This window comes from Eulemur rufifrons, chromosome 19, assembly GCF_041146395.1.
Source record: "Eulemur rufifrons isolate Redbay chromosome 19, OSU_ERuf_1, whole genome shotgun sequence".
NCBI lineage: Eukaryota > Metazoa > Chordata > Mammalia > Primates > Lemuridae > Eulemur > Eulemur rufifrons.
In genome coordinates, this window is record NC_091001.1 from 8,078,382 (window position 1) to 8,097,128 (window position 18,747).

The 18,747-nt window shown below is 42.0% G+C and overlaps 1 protein-coding gene across 1 annotated transcript in view; it reads left to right on the forward strand.

Annotated features, from left to right (window-relative positions):
- The window catches only part of TMEM156 (transmembrane protein 156), a 32,999-nt gene extending 16,483 nt beyond the window's left edge, over positions 1-16,516 (forward strand). The window contains exons 4-6 of the mRNA XM_069495017.1: positions 1,976-2,095; positions 4,021-4,104; positions 16,427-16,516. Of these exons, the coding sequence (XP_069351118.1) occupies positions 1,976-2,095; positions 4,021-4,104; positions 16,427-16,494 (272 nt within the window). The 3' untranslated portion in view covers positions 16,495-16,516. The remainder of the gene's footprint in view (positions 1-1,975; positions 2,096-4,020; positions 4,105-16,426) is intronic.
- Positions 16,517-18,747: the final 2,231 nt, after the last annotated feature.

Here is an 18,747-nt window from a genome sequence, read left to right on the forward strand (position 1 = left end):
CTTCTGTAGTTATGATTTTAAGAGTTTTCTTGTGTTAATGACAAAAATTCATAAATTCTAGATTCCGAATGAAATGACAGTTAACAGCTTTTGGGCATCGACGACTCAGAAAGATAGCAGTGATACACAAATACGTACTCTTGTGTTCTGGAAAAAGTATATCCATTTTGCTATGTGTAGGCTAAAGATTTATGCATAGTTTACTCTGCAGTGTAAAGACTAATTTGATCTCCTTTAAAAAAGCCCTCTCCATTACGAGGTGAAACTAAATTTAGTCCAGTCTGGTAAATTCACTCTGAAACAATAATTTAAACTGTCCCTTTAGATTTTTTTCCAGAAGGCTGCAGAAGTGAGTGGGCAGCCTGGGACGTTGGGAGATGATGCTTCTGAGTTCCTGCTGGTGCCATGGTGGCTGCACTGGCTGGTCAGTCCTAATCATGCACGTTCTGCCATTGCAATATGAATTTGGTGACTGCATGGTTCTTTCTTCATGGTTTTATCAGTGTTCAGTGACACCTTTGTCATTGGGTCCACTTTGGCCCTTGTTAGCACTACCAATGGTCTCTGCCATTTAATTGCATGCTTTTTTTTTTTTTTTTTTCCGAGATAGGATGTTGCTTTGTTGCCCAGGCTGGAGTGCAGTGGCACAATCATAGCTCACTGCAGCTTTGAACTCCTGCGTTCAAGTGATCCTCCTGCTTCAGCTTCCTGAGCAGTTGGGACGACAGGCATGTACCACCATGCCCAGCTAATTTTTTAATTTTTATTTTTGTAGAGATGGGGTCATGCTTATTCCTTCCAGGCTGGTCTTGAACTCCTGGCCTCAAGAGAGTCTCCCGCCTCGGCCTCCCAAAGTTCTGGGATTATAGGCGTGAGCCTCTGAGTCCAACTAGCTGCCTGCTTTTATATTGCTGAGTAAAGAATGTAAGCTTGGCAGCAGAATAGCATGGAACGATTTTAAGGAGACTGAGTGCTGCCATCCCAGTCAACCTCTGCCCTTTCTCCATTCAGCCTCTTCTCTAAATAAATGTTGAATGCCTATTTAGTGCACATCTGGGCTCCTGTGAAGGAAATACCCAGATCACAAGTGCCACAAAAGCAGTCATCCAAGGGTATAAACCAGTTACATATTCCGCTAAGTTGAATAAGTACTAGCTGTGTTTTGTATGCAGGGAAGAGGGTCCATAGGGTGGCTTAGGAAGTCAGTAGACAGTTGTGTGTTGGACATGATGAAGTCATCCTTGTTTAAATAACTGTTCCCTGGGTTTGCTGGCCAGTGTGTTTTCACGGAACCGAGGGACACTGTGCTCAGCTACTGATGGATGGTGACCATCCTTCCCATGTTGCCTCAGTATCATCCAAATGAACAAGTTTATACCTGTATTCTTATTAAAGTTAGGCCAGGGCAATTATGTTTAATTAATGCGTGCACTATGTGATCATTGTCACACAAGCCAGTGCACTGCCCATGACCCTGTGGAAAGGGGCTCTGGTTATTCCTCTGCCCTGGTCACTTGCATGTGTCATCCAGTCCTTTGTCTTTGCCTGCCCTTCTCTTTCCTCCCCATCCTCTTTGTACTCACTGCATCTTTTTTGATTGGAGGACATATTTTTGGGCCGCTTGGTCTAGGGCCAAATTGTTAGTGACAAATGGCTCTGATTCTGGGACTCTGTTGTGCTGTGGTCTTGCCTTAGCGACAGCAATGATAGTGAAACTAGTATCAGTACAACGTGCAAGTGGAATTAATCCAATCATTTTGGAACTAAACAGGTCCCTGGAAGCTGCCTGGTCAAGTTTCCTCATTTAATACATCAAAAAAGAATTCGGGAGAGCAAGTGACCCTGCATTGGGATAGTTACATGGTCGGCTTTCAGCTCAGGGCAGAATATGTAGTAGAACTCAGCTACACCACCACTTTGCCTCTTACCGGTTACATAATTTGATTGTATTTTTATAGTATTTTTTTCTTTCCAGATGTCATTTGTTCCATGAAGATCACTTGGTATGTTTTAGTTTTATTAGTTTTTATATTTTTGATCATCCTCGTTTTCCACAAAATACTCGAAGGCCACAGGAGAGTGCAGAAGTGGCAGAGTAAGTATTGAGAAATAAATCCATCGTTCAGGATAAACCATTTAGTGTTAAGGATCTCTGAATCTTCTCTATGGATTTAATTTCTTTTTTGGTTCAATTTAGCATTTATTGTGCACCTACTGTGTGTAAGTGGCGATCTAGGTAATTCAGGAATAAAAGTATAAGCCACAGCTCTGGCATTCAAGGAGCTTCATGTGTCTGTCTTCTGCTCAGACAAGTGAGTGGGAGGGAGGAAAGCCTGGTGAGCAGGGAGAAGCTGGGCTGCAGGGTGAGCAGGGGCTTAGCAGAAGTGCGGGCAGAGAGAGGTGGAAGAACAGGAAGTGGTGAGAAAGAATTTCCGAGTTGGAGATCTTGAATGCCGTGGTTGTCGGTGAGGAGTGTGAGCCGGAGTCAGTCCTTGGCAAGGGTGAGGCTGTCAGTAGATTTGCAGCAGGGCAGAACTAAAAGGAATAATTGGAAATTGGGACAGTAGGAGTAATGTCAAAAATATCTAACAACTAGTGTGACACAGGTACCCACCTATGAGGGTGGACCCTGATTGTAAACTACAGGCGTGGCACTACTGGTGTAGACCCCTGCACATAACGGCTCTGCTGGTGTACCCGTGCACATCCTGGCTGAACACCAGGCCTGATGGACAGTCCATAGTATGAATAGTTGGTCTCTTACAGACAGTATAAAATGTATCACTATGAGAGTAGGCTTTAAAGACTCGTGGACTTACGTTAGCGTCCTGTTACTACCACTAACTAGCTATGTGATATGGAGCAAATTACCATATCTGCCCGTCCCTTTTCTCCTCTGTAAAACAAGGATAATCACTACTACCACACAGGATCGAGGTAAGGATTGAAATAGAGAGATTACTCAAGAACGTGAACACAGTGTCCAGTGCATAATCAGTTTTCCATAAAGGACAGCAGTGTGGTGGCGGCTGTGTTGTCTCCCAAGTGTGCCCTGGGCTTCGCCGGCAGGGCTGGTGGCCGTTCCAGCAGGTGCGGCGGGCGAGCGCTGCCTCCAGGCCTAGTAAAGCTGCCACTGATCCTTTCCACTACGTATTTGCTGCAGGCAATTTTGAAGGCAGTTTCATGTTGTCTTGTCATTGATATTTTAGTAATAAAGCCCTTAATGCAGTGATTAATAACATCATCAATACTGTATATTGTATAACCATTTTCACTAATTATTAAAGCACATAGAGTATATGCTGTTATTTTCATTTTATAGAGGAGAACCCCCATCCCCGAGACTCAGAGAGGTTAAGTGTTTTATCTAAAGTGATACAACTAGTAAAATGTCAGAACTAAGACCCAGAGTCTTTATAGTTTTGAAAATTAAATTATTTTAAATAAATGTGTGTTATTCGTAAATACTGCATTGTTGTGAGTTTCTTGACCAATTTTCCCATGTGAATCCGTGCTAGGAAAGAGACGTGAGCTAGAAAAGATGTCTAGAAAGAGACCAGTAGTGGGGAGTCCCATTAAACTCTTATGAACATTTCCCCAAATGACAGACTTAACATCTTTTAAAAGCTTGCCTTGCAATCCAAGCATATAAAGTAATGAAAAATTTCACATCACTTAGGACATTATATATTGTTGAATATTAAATACACATTAAATATTCCGTACCTCATATCTATGCATACAATAATGTAAATAATGTACTTCTCTGTACATAGAGCTAATGCTTTCCATTAGAGAAGATGGCATAATGGCATTATGGTTGTGGAGAAGCCACTGGTGTTAGAAAGAAACTGACTTTGTTAATGGAAAATAATAAGGAAAAGCTCTTAGTGTCTGTTACTCCACATCCTGTTGTGAATGGCCCATTCTTCTTGGTAATACTTTGAACTAACATGGGGAATATATATTAAAAATGTGCTTGTTTATCATCTAAATATTTAATTTCTTTTCTGGGAATAGGTCATAAATACAAAGCTACGTCTGTTCTCTTAAGAGGAAGTGATTCTGAGGAGCTGAGAGCGCTGACGGTGCGGGTTATCTCAGGTGAGCTCCGCGGCTGCACACGGAACAGCGCTCGGGAGATTCCAGAGGCAGCTGAAGGTCTGAGATCTGAACTCATTTAGATGAGCCTTGCATCTGGAGGAAAGGAGCGGTGGGCACGTGAAATCCAGTTTAATATGTCTTATCATCAGGGGACGGTCATGATCCACACGACCTCCTCCAATAGTGGAAAGTTTGCTTAATTGGCAAGCAGAAATTCATGTGAGTAGGCAGAGGAGAGAAAGCAGTAAGGAATAAGCCTCAGATTTATTTTTAAATGAGACAAGTTACCATTATTCCTCGGAATTGCAAGAAGTAATTGCAGAGTCGGTATGGCTTTCGCTGAAGCCTTCACTTAGCAGAGGGTATCATTGTGTAAAGAGAACTTCTAATAGCCCCAATTAAAAAGCCCCCTGTCCTCTCCTGAGAAGGAGAAATGGAATAAGGGAATCCTAATTAGAGCAGCTAAGGGGGCTGTTGGCACAGATGCTGTGATTCAATCTCTTTCTTCTAACTGTGAAGCCTCCTTTTGAATCCAAGCTGTCAAATCACATTTAAAAAAAAGAGAGGGAGAATGTGAAATGGACAAAGCCTGTTCTTCATCAAAGAGAAACAATATCCCGGACTCTGGAAACCCCAGAGTTACGCGTGACATTACTACAGCTCCTGTGCACACCAGTGCCGAGGCCCCTTCGTACTCTGTGCGATGTCAGAAAAGAAAGGAGGCCTCAAGTCTAGTGTGTAAACAGCTTTCAAAAACGAAAGGACACTGGGCAAAGCCCCTGTTCCCCACCCCCCGGCCCCGCACAGCCACAGCGGCAGCCGCAGAGAGACCGCACAGACTCTCGCAGGGGACTGTGCGCTTAGGCCCTCGCTAGCTATTTAAATTGCAGGTAATCAGGCTCCTTGCTTGAGAAGAAATTAGATTGGGTGTACCTAAAGAGCTCAGTTTTTAAAAATTTATACCTTCTACTCAGTGTTATTGGTAAAATGGTTATGCTCCGGCTGATAACAAGAGTTGGTTAAATAATCATTTGACGCCGGTTAAATGGGGAGTAAGTAGCTGGAAATTTTGTGTGGTCGATGAAAATTTGTTTGATTAATAAAAGCTACGGGCCGGGCGCGGTGGCTCACGCCTGTAATCCTAGACTCTGGGAGGCCGAGGCGGGTGGATCGCTCGAGGTCAGGAGTTCGAGACCAGCCTGAGCAAGAGTGAGACCCCCGTCTCTACTAAAAATAGAAAGAAATTATATGGACAACTAAAATACATATATGCAAAAAATTAGCCGGGCATGGTGGCGCATGCCTGTAGTCCCAGCTACTCGGGAGGCTGAGGCAGTAGGATCGCTTGAGCCCAGGAGTTTGAGGTTGCTGTGAGCTAGACTGACGCCACGGCACTCACTCTAGCCCGGGCAACAGAGTGAGACTCTGTCTCAAAAAAATAAATAAATAAATAAATAAATAAAAGCTACGAAGTTGTTTTAAATGGCAAAATCAATTTTTAAAAGGAGAAAGTGGGGTTTTCTTCTTATTCAGTACAAATGCCCAAACTCCAGGAATATTTCTTTTCTTTTCTTTCTTTTTTTTTTTTTTTTTGAGACAGAGTCTCGCTCTGTTGCCCGGGCTAGAGTGCCATGGCGTCAGCCTAGCTCACAGCAACCTCAAACTCTTCAGCTTAAGCGATCCTCCTGCCTCAGCCTCCCGAGTAGCTGGGACTACAGGCATGCGCCACCATGCCCGGCTAATTTTTTCTATATATATTTTTAGTTGTCCAGATAATTTCTTTCTATTTTTAGTAGAGATGGGGTCTCGCTCTTGCTCAGGCTGGTCTCAAACTCCTGATCTTGAGCGATCCACCCGCCTCGGCCTCCCAGAGTGCTAGGATTACAGGCGTGAGCCACCGCACCCGGCCATCCAGGAATATTTCAACACAGTTCTGTTGGGCTTTATTGTTGCCTTCGGAATCCTGGTCATTTCTGTTTTCAAGTCATAATTTTGAGCACTGCAGTCTTGTCTGAGAAAAAGTCAATAGTTCCCCTGTCAGCCCATCTAATCGAGAGAATCACAAATTTTAGGCGCTGGCTAACCACAAGACTAACCTCACAGGTTGCCTTTATGAGCCTGTGATTTTCATTCACAGAAGAAACCTGTCTCAGCCACCCTTTCCCTTTGACAGCTCTCCCTAAGAGTCCTCGGGCTTTATCACCAGTTATATCATATCCGTGTTTGGTGCAGGCCAAGGGGTGATGGCTCTTTTTTAAAACCAAGAATGCTTTGAGGCTTAGCGTGCTAAAGGGGGGAGAGGCAGATTGCAGATTCTTTCTTATTTATTTTCCTTTAACCTAAACGCAGTCTTTCCCCTCCCTGTCATAAGTTGCTCTTTCTGAGAGAGCAATGGAAGGAAACCACGTCTCCCTTGTGCCGGTTTCCAGGCCTCTCTTTGCAGTGGCGGACGGCGGGCAGGCTTCTCTGGAGAGGCAGGAACACGGGTAGAGAAAGATGTCGTTCAAAGCGCAGCGACTGCGTGTCGCCTTCCACAGAGCAGCTTGCTCCCTCCAGCCAGACACTCTGGAGTGCCTCTCCAGTTGTTCACGTGTTGCAGAGTTAAGTGTCCTTACACACATACACACAGAGACATAGACAGGCTCACCCTCTCCAAAAGAAGTTCATTCACCCTCCAGGGGAGAATAAGGAGAGATTACCAGGACGCGGGCTCCGCATTCTGCCTGGCCCATACTAGGGGCACAGCGAACACTGGTAGAATAAATGTGTCTCATTGCTATAGGAAGAGATGTCATACAGAATCAAATCCCAGCCTTTTCTATGTCTCTAACATTTTCCTTCTTGCTTCGAGAGGTGTGAGAGCTTGTGTTGCCTGTCGGGGCATTAATCCACTTTACCTCTTACTCGCTCAGCTATTATCTTCCCGCAGGTGCTGACTCTGTCTTAGTCATCTTTGTATCCTTGTCCCAAGCACGGTGCCTGGCACATAGTTCACACCAGTAGAAGCTTATTAAATATCACAAGTCCTGAAAGGAAATGCGTGTAGAGTAAAAGGAGCAGATGAGGTTTGGGAAATGAAGAGACAAAGTCACTGCAGGGAACGACATTCCACCCCACTGAAGACTGTGTAGCACACTGTGTGAAATTGCGAAGGATGTCTAAGAATAATGTCATCTTAAAGAAAAGATTTGAGAACTATGTACAAGCGACTTTAAAATGTACCCCTAGAAAGAGTGCTTAATGGGTCGACCATGTTGGGAAACCAAGGCCAGGGGCAGGAGGAGTGGACTAGAACCTCTGAATCACTGGACACAAACGACAGAAACCAACTTGATTGACTACAGAGGGGAAATTTATTGGAAAACCGGTAGGTAGCCCATAAAAACAACAGGCAGGTTAGGGAATCTGAACTTGGAAAATAAACAGGCATTGAAGGGGGCCAGGAAGCCAAAAATACAGTCCAAGTGGTAAAACAGGAACGGTTTGGTGCGAATGGCCCTGCCGGCGTCACCACCGTGGGATGTTCCCTCCGAGCTGCCGGGGCTGCTCTTTGCCTGCGCTTTGCGTCTCTCCCTGGGACTGCGGGGCCCGAGGAGGAGCATCGGGCTGGCTGAGCGTGGGCCACAGCGTGGTGCTCTGGGTGCCGGGAAGCAGGGAGAGGGAACGTCTGACCCTCTGGCTTTCTGCACACTTGAGATCGCCCCTGACATGTCCTCATGGTGGACAGTCAATAAATAAATATCTATAACATCAGGTTTCTGGAATCAAAGCTCCCATTCACTCCTGCTGCAGGGGTCCGTGAAAGGGTCATTTCTTATCTCCCCTCTATTCTCCATCAGAAAGAGTGAAATCTTTAAAACTTGAAATTCTTCACTTTTAAATATTCAACTATAGTGTATCAAACCCTGACTATGGGCCAACCACTATGCTAAGCACTGGCGCTACAGTGACGCACACCCTGGGCGTGGTCCCTGCCCTGACAGGGCTTCCAGTGTAGTCAAGGAGATTCTACCCCTGCTTGCCTTAGGACAGGGAAACCGAGGTCTCACCAAGCACCTTCCATAGGCAATGTGCTTTCACACACATTTCATGTAATTTCATAAGAACTTCACTTTTTTCCTGATGAGAAAACTGAAGCTCAGAGAGTTTAAGCAACTGGTTCACAGCTTGGTTTCTACCAGAGTCAGGGTTCAAACTCAGCTGTGTGCAATGGATGCACTTCCTAGCACACCACTTAAGGGCAATAGTGAACTGGGATCTTCTGGTTCGAGCCACAGATCAAAACTCCTCTTGCTCCTTTACACCTAGCACTGGAAACTGCGATGAAGCATGTTCTCTATGTAAGGTTGTAGGAGCTGTGTGACAATGTGAGTCATCTGCAAAGAAACGTTTCAGCATTGGCTAAAATATATTTTGCAGTTAATGTGCGTGGGTTCTCAGGGAACATGAAACAAAAGAATATGGAATTTTATTGTGAAAGAAAATTACTAAATGTCAAAAAGAAGTGGATGACCCAATAATTTATATTACCCCAAAATAAAACTAATGGCGATGTAAAATTATAATTTGCAACATGTTTATATGGCCAGCATAACAGACACTAAGCAGGTTTCAATTTCCTGCAGAAGAGGAGATAAATTACAGGTGCCAGATGTCCTGCAATGAAGCAAGATAACATGAAAATTTAATTTTTACTTGCTGAACTATCATATTTATGATTCTTAAAATACAGATTTGAGTTCATAAAATAAGAAAGGTTACCAGCCATCTGCTTGGTTACAGAATGGTTCAAAATGAAGAGGATGGTTCTCTTTGCAGGAAAAATTCACCAGTATGAAGACTCTATAGGCAGAATAGGATGATTTATTCTATTCATTCACTGAATGCCTCTATGTGACAGCCATTTATGCCGGTCTCGAAGAATTGATGATAAAAACATGCACGTACGCATCTCGTCTGTCCTTAAACAGAGTGTCCCTGCCTGGACCATCCTGCCTCCCCCATGACTCCCTAGAAACCTCCCTCCTCCCACCCTGACTTTGTCTGGTTAACTCCAACCCTTCCCTTCTGAGCTTAGCTTAACTAACACTTCCTCAGAGAAAGTCATCTCGGACCTCCTGGACAGGCAACGCACCTTATTACACACCCTCGCAACACCGCAAATCTCTCTTTGTAGCAATCATCCCTGTCGCTGGTTTACATTTTTGTGTTATTTGATTGATGCCTCTCCCACGAGCCAGTTAGCTGCTTGAGGTCAAGGACACTGTCTGATGACACTCATCACTGTGTCCCCAGCTCACAGTGTAGTGCGTATATATGGCACCTAGTAGGTACCCAGTAAATATTTGCCAGGCAAATACAATTCTACATTTACTACGTTGAAAGAACAGCTGCTGCTGTCTTACAAAGACCTTTCAAATACTTTTCCTCCCTAAATTATAACTTTTGATAATGCCTATCCAAAATAATAAAAAAAAAATGGTTAAACACTTCATCAATTTTATTCCTTGGAGTAGTTTTAAGGATATCTGCAGTATGAATTAACCAGGAACTAAGTCAATGGCTCAGAATACTGGCGGATGCCAGTTCAAGGAGGTTTTTTATTATTTTTTTCTTTGTCTCTTCAGTTGTTAATTCTAGATAATTTTGCAGTCATTTATTTTCCACCCTCATTTGATTTTCACAATGATCAGATTTGGAGCAGATGAGTAGTTTTAGGAGCATTGTTAATAACAGATGGAGCTTTGGACATAGTAGGGAGTTGGCACCTTGAACAATAAAATCTATTTTAAGCTGCCATAATTGGTTCTGTTGGCCCTCAAAGGCTGCTAGGTATCTTGGGCTTGCACGAAAGCGCCAACGTTTTTGTGTGATGAAAAGGTCAGAATGATACATAGCAGTTCTAAATTCCTGTGGCAATATGAAAAAATAATTAAGAGTGGAAGGTTTTTTGAAGCCAGATTAGAGAACTGAATAAGAATCACCAAATGGTCTGGAAAGTTCTACAGCTGTCTTGACCAACGTAATCTGTGAAGGTAACCTAAATTCCTCCAATTTTGGAGAAGCTCTTGTGAGGAAATCAAGTACTTTGTGGGCAACAGTTTAGACATTCATTACTGCAGTTTCCACGAAGAGTCATGACGGCTGAATCTGCCCAAGTCCGAAGGAGAGGACAGGAGAACTGGGGGCCTTATTTCCACAGCCCTCCCAGCTGCGCACATACATGGGTCTCACTAAATTCCAAGCAGACCCCTTGAGAGGGCTTAAAAAGATACTGGTAAAAATATCCTGTTTCGTACTTGGTAATGCTTGCTATTTTTCAAAGTATATAAAAATTCACCTTTCTCACCTCATTTTATCCTTACCTTTATTTTCCTCCTTTTTGCCTCAAGGCTGCCACACTAGTTTTGCCAGAAGCACAGGGAAATGATCTCAGTAGTGCAGGTGTCGCTGCCCACTGCCAAAACTTAGGACAGAGAGCATGGGGCACGGCCAGGGCCCTGCCAGCATCGGCCGCCTGGCCTCTGCCTCCCGCAGGCCACACAGGTGCCTCATGGCCATGAATTTGCCTGGTCCAGTGCTTTCCTCTATGTCTGTGGGCCTAGCCCCTACAATGGCAGCCCGTTACGAAGGATCCGTTGTATGTCAGCTCACACCAACAGGTTTATAAAATCTGAAGGCCAATGTATTAATTCACAAAGAATGATCCAATTGAGAGAAATACGGGCCCAAATGCTTTTGCCACAAACACGTGTATTCTCTCTCTTAGACAGACAGAACCATGTGGGAAGGCAAACCACAGACAAGAGGTGTCTCGTGGGGTTTAAGATGCATTCCTTTGCCAGATAGCGTGAGACCTTCTTCCCCACTTTAGGGGTAGACTGGCTCATTTAACATAGCACTTTTAAGATTTAACACGTTTGGGATTGGGAATAATTTTTTTTGAAGATGACTTTGTGAGTTTGTGCTGTGATCATGGATTGATTTTATACATTAACTCTCAGAGGGCCTTGTATTTTCCTCACTCTCAAATTCCTGGGCGGCACTCCAGAGATGCCTCCTTGTACTGCCTGGACCCGTGCCTGGTTATTGAGAAAATTGAGGCATCAAAAGAGGAGTTGAATGACATTCTTTCAATCATTCAGTACATATTTATTGAGCACCTATTATGGGGTCATGCTTTAAGGTGGGTTCTGAAGAATGAAACAGTGCATAAAACACAATCTTTCTACTCGAGGAGGCAGACAGATGAGTAATCATAATACAACAAAGTTGGGTAAGTCCCCTGTTGGAGAAGTGGAGGGCACAGAGAGACACATGTTGTATGATCACCTAAACCTATTTACTCCTTATTTTGTTTTGTTTTTAGCTATTTTCTGCTTTCCAATTTAATAACCAAGTGAAATGTAGCTGAACAAGCAGTTTCAAAAATAAGAACATAAAAAATTGAAGGGGCAAATTCCCGTAGTGGCCGAGGGAGGCTGGCTAGGGTGAGCACGTTTTAGATGTGCCCTCCTGGTGGAGGATGGACCTTGTCTTTCACATGAAAATCATCAGAACCAAAGTGGTGAAAACACCCTGAAAGTTTCCATTGTTCGGTGGGAATCAAAAGTGACTTTGGAAAGATGAATTGAGGTTAGATACCACATATCATGGTATAAAGAACCTTTGAAAAGCAATAGAAATCTTTAAAAAAAAAAAGAAGAAGAAGAAGAAAGCAGCATCAGAGGGCAACCTGGACATCGCCATGGATAATGTGATAGGGGATTTATTTGAGAACATAAGGCATGGAGTTTTATTTTTAACCAAAGTTTCTATTCCTGGAAATCCATTTTGTTCACTAAATTCTGCCAGGTCAAAATTCAGACTGAAATTCTTTCTAATTTTTTAGGCTCTTCTGAGGTTTCTAGAAAAAAAAGGTCATAGATATGTTTGGTTCAGAGATTTGACACATTTGTGAAAAGACTCTTGTGAAGTTTTAAAGGATTTCTGACTGTTCCTTCTGCCTTAACCAGTGTTAGTGAATTAATATTATTTGAAAGAAACTCTATTTCCCAGTGTAGAAATAGATTCTAGCTGTTTAGCTATTCTGAAGAAGGTATTAAAATGACATATATCCTACATTTTTGCCTTTTAATCAATTTTTTAGAAGTTTTGCTATTACCATGTAAGTTACATGACTTTGGATACCAGGAGAAACTGGAAATAACTCAGCACTAGAGAATTACTTCAGACTAGCCATCATTTTGACAGGTAATCACTTGCCATAGTAAATTGCAGTTATATTGTGCTATAAAACCTGAGCAAACCAAATGAATAAGCAAATGATGAGTGGTTTCGCTTTCCAACCAAAAGAACCCTGTTAATTTCCTTTGATAATTAGTTAGTTTCATGAGTGGGCTCTTCTGGTATTTTAACCTTTAAAAAGGACAATCTCCAAATCTCAAATTCTGAGTTATAAGATGCATGTCAAAGATTGTCTGAACAATTATTTGCATGGCAAGTTCATTCTGAAGCTTTAATGTGCATCAGAATCAGTGGGATGTCTATAACAATTCAGACTCCCAAGCCTGTATACCCATGTAAAAATCTCAAACAAAATATTAGCAAAAGCATTCAGTAGCACGGTTTTGAAATAGTATGTACACACACACACACACACACACACATATATGCACCCCTACCATGATCAAATGGGGCTCATTCCAGGAATACAAGGACAGTTTAGCATTAGGAAATCTATTAATGTCACTCATCATATTTATAGATCTAAGGGGAAAATGGTTTGATTATCTCTATAGATGCTAAAAATGGATTCGACAAAATACAATGTTGATTCTTCATTAAAACTTCTAATAAAAATAAGATAAATATATACTTCCTTAACATGATAAAATATAGTTGTTTCAAACAAACAAAAAGCTCAGAAATATGCTTAGTAGAGAAACACTAAAAGCATGCCTAGCTAAAGCCAGACATTTCCAAGGATGTCCACTATTGCCACTTTATCTATCATTGTATTGGAAGTCCAAGTCAACACAATCAGCTGAGAGACAGAAATACAAAGTTTCAAAATTTAAAAGAATAGGTAAAATGATCGCTTATTTTGCAGATGCTATAATTATATATGTGGAAAATCTAAGATAATTCCCTAAAAAACATCTTTAAAAGATTCAGCAAGGGACAGGGTACACATTAATATTAAAAAATCAATAGGATTCATATATTTAAACAACAACTAGCTAGAAGGTACACTGCATTTAAAACAACTACAAAAAGATAAAGTAACTAGGAATCAATTTAATAAGAAATGCATGAGATCTTTCCGAAGAAATTTCCGAAGAATGTTCCTGCAGGACTGAAACGACCTGTGCAGAAGGAAAGGTGTGCTGTGTTCTCGAGTAAGAAGATGAACATATAAAAATGTCAATTCTCCCTCAATAAATATTAATAAATGTAATATTTTTGAAATAAACAAGTACATATAAATATTGCTATAAAAATAAACTGTCAATAATAGGAAAAAATTGAAATAGAAGAATAAAGAGGAGAAGTAGTCATTCCAGCATGGTTTTGGTACATGACTAGATAAACACATCAAATGAAAAATGAGAAAGTGCAGGACTTCAGTAAGTGATGAAAATGGCACATCAAATCAGTAGGAAAATGAAGAATTACTTAATGAATGATGCTGGGGTAACTGAATAATCATTTAGGACAACAAGTTAACTTAATCCAGGTCTTGCACTAACATTAGAGTAAATTTCAAATGGCTCAATGATTTAAAAAATTTATTATTGTTTTTTGTGCTTTATTTTTTAATTTACTCTTTATTCTTAATTATTATAGGTACATAATAGTTGTATCTCCTTACAGGTTACATGTGATGTTTTGATACAGGCACACAATGTGAATTAATCACATCAGGGTAATTGGGGTATCCGTCATCTCAGGCATTTATTGTTTGATTTTAATGGAAACACGAAACCAGAAAGGTAAGGGAAGAAACAACAGTAGAATTCATTTATAGCTGCCAAGTCGACCTTTCTAATCATGATACAAAACTCAGGGAAGAGTCTGATAAATCTGACTATGTGGAAAAAATGTACACAGCAAAACCCATCACAAGCTAAGTGATAAAAAAACAAGTGACCAATGGGGAGAATTATTTGCTGCTCATCAAAAATAAGCAGATAAATCCCTATCATATAAGGAGCTTCTGTTATAATAATTGATGAAGAAAAGGCCACAGGAGACAAATGGGTAAAGGGTGAGAATGGACTACTTACAGAAAAGGAAATACAAATGGCTTTTAAATATATGAAAGATCGCTCAGTCTCACTCAGAATAAATTCTTTCAAAAACAATTTTTTTTGGTGCCTACTATGTGCCAATAATATCGGCCTTCTGGGTACAGAAGATACAGCAGTGAACCAACCAAAGATCTTTGTCCTTGTGGAGCTTACATTCTGGTGCAAATGCAAATTAAAGCTATACTGAAATGCCATTTAATTAATTTATTGAAATGCCATTTTTTAGTCAACAAGATTGGCAATATCCAGAAATTTGACTCACATTCTCTGGCAGAGCACAATGGCTACTCGCATACGTTATGCATCAGAGGGAAAATTTGTACAACTTCTATGACAAGTCGTTTGGCAATAACTATCAAAGTTACAAACAGACAAGCCCTTTGAGCCAGCAAATCTATTTCTAGGAATTTATCTTACAGATATACAAGAGAGAAATGAGGTGTGTACACTGTTTATTGCTAGAGTGTTTGCAATATTAAAAGATTAGACACAATCTAAAGAGGAGGCTGTTTAAATATTCGACGACACGTCTGCGCAATGAAATACCAGCGAGTTGTAAAAAGGAACGAGAAGGTGCTTATGTGGAAAGATCTCTAAGATATATTACTAAGTATTCATATGTATATGGTATGCTACCAATTATGTAAAAAAGGACCAAAATAGCACATACGTATATAAGCATAAATTATATATACAGTATATAGATTAATGTATATGCATATACAGTGTATATACATAACATATATATATAGACATATACACCGATATATAAAAAACTAATAACCTTGCTTGCCTTTAATAGAGGAAAATTAAATCCCCCAAATAAAGTTTTTGTTATTAAAAGAAATTTTCTAATTAGAATAAAAATTTCTGAGAGAAGGTTCCATGGCATTTCTATTTGAGTAACCTGTACCAGTGTTTGATCATCTTCATGGACAAGAAGCATTATATTCTTGAATACACTTAAGTACACCCCCCCTTTTTTTTTTTTGGAGACAGAGTCTCGCTTTGTTGCCCAGGCTGGAGCGCTGTGGTGTTATCATAGCTCACAGCAACCTCAAACTCCTGGGCTCAAGTGATCCTCCTGCCTCAGCCTCCCGAGTAGCTGGAACTACAGGCATGTGCCACCATGCCCGGCTAATTTTTCTATTTTTTGTAGACAAGGGGTCCCACTCTTGCTCAGGCTGGTCTTCAACCCCTGGCTTCAAGCAATCCCCCTGCCTCACCCTCCCAGAGTGCTAGGATTACAGCCGTGAGTCACCGCACCTGGCCTTAATTCCTCCTTTCTGATTTCTCTTCTTAAGAAGCAGCTACCCCAATTTCTCTTTAAATTGTAGGTCATTTCATTTCCACCCATGTTCAGGACTTTGTATCAAAAGCAGAGATGTCTATGAAACAAAAACCACATATAATATAAAAACGAGAAAACCAAGACCCCAGATTTCAGGTGAATGAAAGAGTTGCTATAATGTAGAAAATAAAGTTTCATCTTCTACCTTGAAGTCAGCTGAAGATAATATTAGAAGAATTTTATAAAGTCACATAATCATAGAGCAGGAAGACAGATTATAATTCATCTAATATGTAACTTTGCTTCTTGGTAAAATTGTCCCTGAAATCAAGGATATCATTAATATTCCCCTTAGGGACATATTTCACCAGAATGTGACAGAACAAAATGTTTGCAGTCAGTTTCCAAACTCAGATTCTTTGCTCGCTACTTGACATTGTACTTGAAATTTTTTCTCTATGCTGCTCCCCTTAATTTTGCTTTAGGTTTTATGTCCAGGAAATGGGGTGAGAAGTTGAGGGAAAGAATGAAGGGAAAGAAACAGTTGAGAGAAATGGGCTAAAAGTGTCAGAGCTGTAGGCAGGACATTGAGCAGTAGACACCGCCCCACTCCTTCCTAGACGTAGGCCATGCTTCTCTCACCACGTTAGAATACATCATGCCTTTTTGCATTGCTATTATCTAAATGCAGACCAAAACAATTCTCCATCTTAAACAGGGGAGACCACACAGAGGCTGCCTTTGGCTCAGGTCAAGGAAAAGCTTCCCCCAGTACCAGAACTATAAGTCGCTTCCACGGTGCGTCAGCGAGATCCATACACACGGTGAGTGATGATTCGGCCTATTGACTTTCCTCGTTATAGACGGAAGTATGTTCAAGCAGGCACGGTTTACCTCACACTACATCTCTATCTGTGGTAGGAGGTAGAAAGTGATGAATTTGCAAAGTCAGTTCGTATGAATGAGATGACATGAAATAAAATCACTGTTTTCCTGCAAGATCTAGGAAGGATCAGTAAGTGAATCTCTTAGTTTGTTAAGTAACTAATCTCTCAGTCTGTTCCACTGCCCCTGAGAGGTCAGCGTAGCCCTTCCTGGAGTTGAGTCATCGTTCAGTCAGAGCATGAGAAAAGAGAGAATGGGATGTATAAAGCAGAAACACCTCCCCCCCATTATTGAAATAAAAAACTCTAAATCTAACATTGATTTCAACATATTTGGGTCTAAAACTGTGGTCAGAAGTGTCTTTGACAGTTTTTCATTCATTCAACAAATATTTATTAAGTAGGTATTATGTTAAAGGTACTATGAGTAGCCACTGTAGGGAGCATAAAAATTGTAACAAGGAAAAGAAGGGAAACTAGCATTTATTAGTGCCCTCTCATCGTGCTTGGCAGTGACTGGCTATATCATTTATACTACTCGGGTATAATACTCGGGTGGAGGCCGGGCGCGGTGGCTCACGCCTGTAATCCTAGCACTCTGGGAGGCCGAGGTGGGTGGATGGTTTGAGCTCAGGGGTTCGAGACCAGCCTGAGCAAGACTGATACCCCATCTCTACTAAAAAAAGTATAAGAAAGAAATTAGCTGGACAACCAAAAATATATAGAGAAAAAATCAGCTGGGCGTGGTGGCGCATGTCTGTAGTCCCAGCTACTCAGGAGGCTGAGGCAGGAGGATCGCTTGAGCTCAGGAGTTTGAGGTTGCTGTGAGCTAGGCTGACGCCACGGCACTCTAGCCTGGGAAGCAGAGTGAGACTCTATCTCCAAAAAAAAAAAAAAAAATAGTTGGGTGATTATCAGTCAAAGTCCTATCAGGAAACTGATGTTATATTCAAATTGAATAATTTGAGGATAATTTAATGAAGGGCATATTAAGCCAGGATGTGGGAAAACCGAAAGGGAGAGTGTAGCACTCTAGGACTAGCCATAGTGGGGTTCTGCCACTGTCCTTAAGACTAGAGGGGCAAGGAACCCAGGGGCCAGAGACAGAGACAGGGACAGGCAGACACACAGAAGGACTATGTAGGGAGAGCTGTCTGACAGGAGCTGAGGTCTGTGGCCAAGGGGCACTACAGCCTGTGTTCGCCCTGAAGAGAGAGGATGAGCACCCCCACTTCTCTGTCCCCCCTCGCTGGCCCTCGTCCACGTGCTGCTGCTCCCCCTGGCCGACCCGGCCCGAGGGCACGGAGCCTAGCGGAGGCCGTTCATGCAGGTCGGCCTCCCGGGCACCAGGCAGGTGAGGTTCGTGGAGAGCCCATCTGAAGGGGCAACCGAGGGACCCCTCATAGGTCAACAGGCCAAGGGTACATTTGTACTCAGGACTAAAGAGAGGTAGGTTTAGTGTGTGGGTCTTAGTGCAACCAGGCTCTACTGCTGGCTCGGAGATTCCTCGGTAGACTGTAATGTAGTCATGCGGTTGTGTCAGTGGAATGTCGCTGGATATCATGCTCGATGGCTCTCATTCTGGCCGTCATCTGGGGTTGTTCAGCTTCGTATTTGAAGAGCTCCCCTGTGTTCATTCACCAAATGATTTTTGAGTACCCGCGGTGTGTCGAGAATTCTGCTCATTGGCAGAAAGAACAACGCAGTCAGTGGAGGAATCAGGTCAGGGAACACCTAATTGCAACAGCAAGTGTCAAGTGACATGGTAGAGGGTTCACAGAGGACCAGGACAGTGTGTCAGAGACCCTCACTCTCCGGAAATGATGCCTCGCGTCTAACAGGTGTTCAGTAAGTCTTTGTTGAATGAATGAATACATCCCAACTTCTGTGTCTCTCTTACTAGAATCATGAAATGTTATATCGGAAAGAAACTTGCACTTTCATTTAATAGATGTAGAACATAAGCCGAACATACTGTAGTAGTGGAGGCTAGAGGAAACCCTAGGTTTCCCAGGTGCAAGGCTGAGAAGTTTGTAACTACGGAGCATACTGTCCTACTGTCTTCTTAGGGAGTTTCTCCACCAGATAACATAGGATCAGAAAGTGCCCACATCAGTGACTTGAAGTTTTTGGTGTTCTTAGATAGACAGTTTTA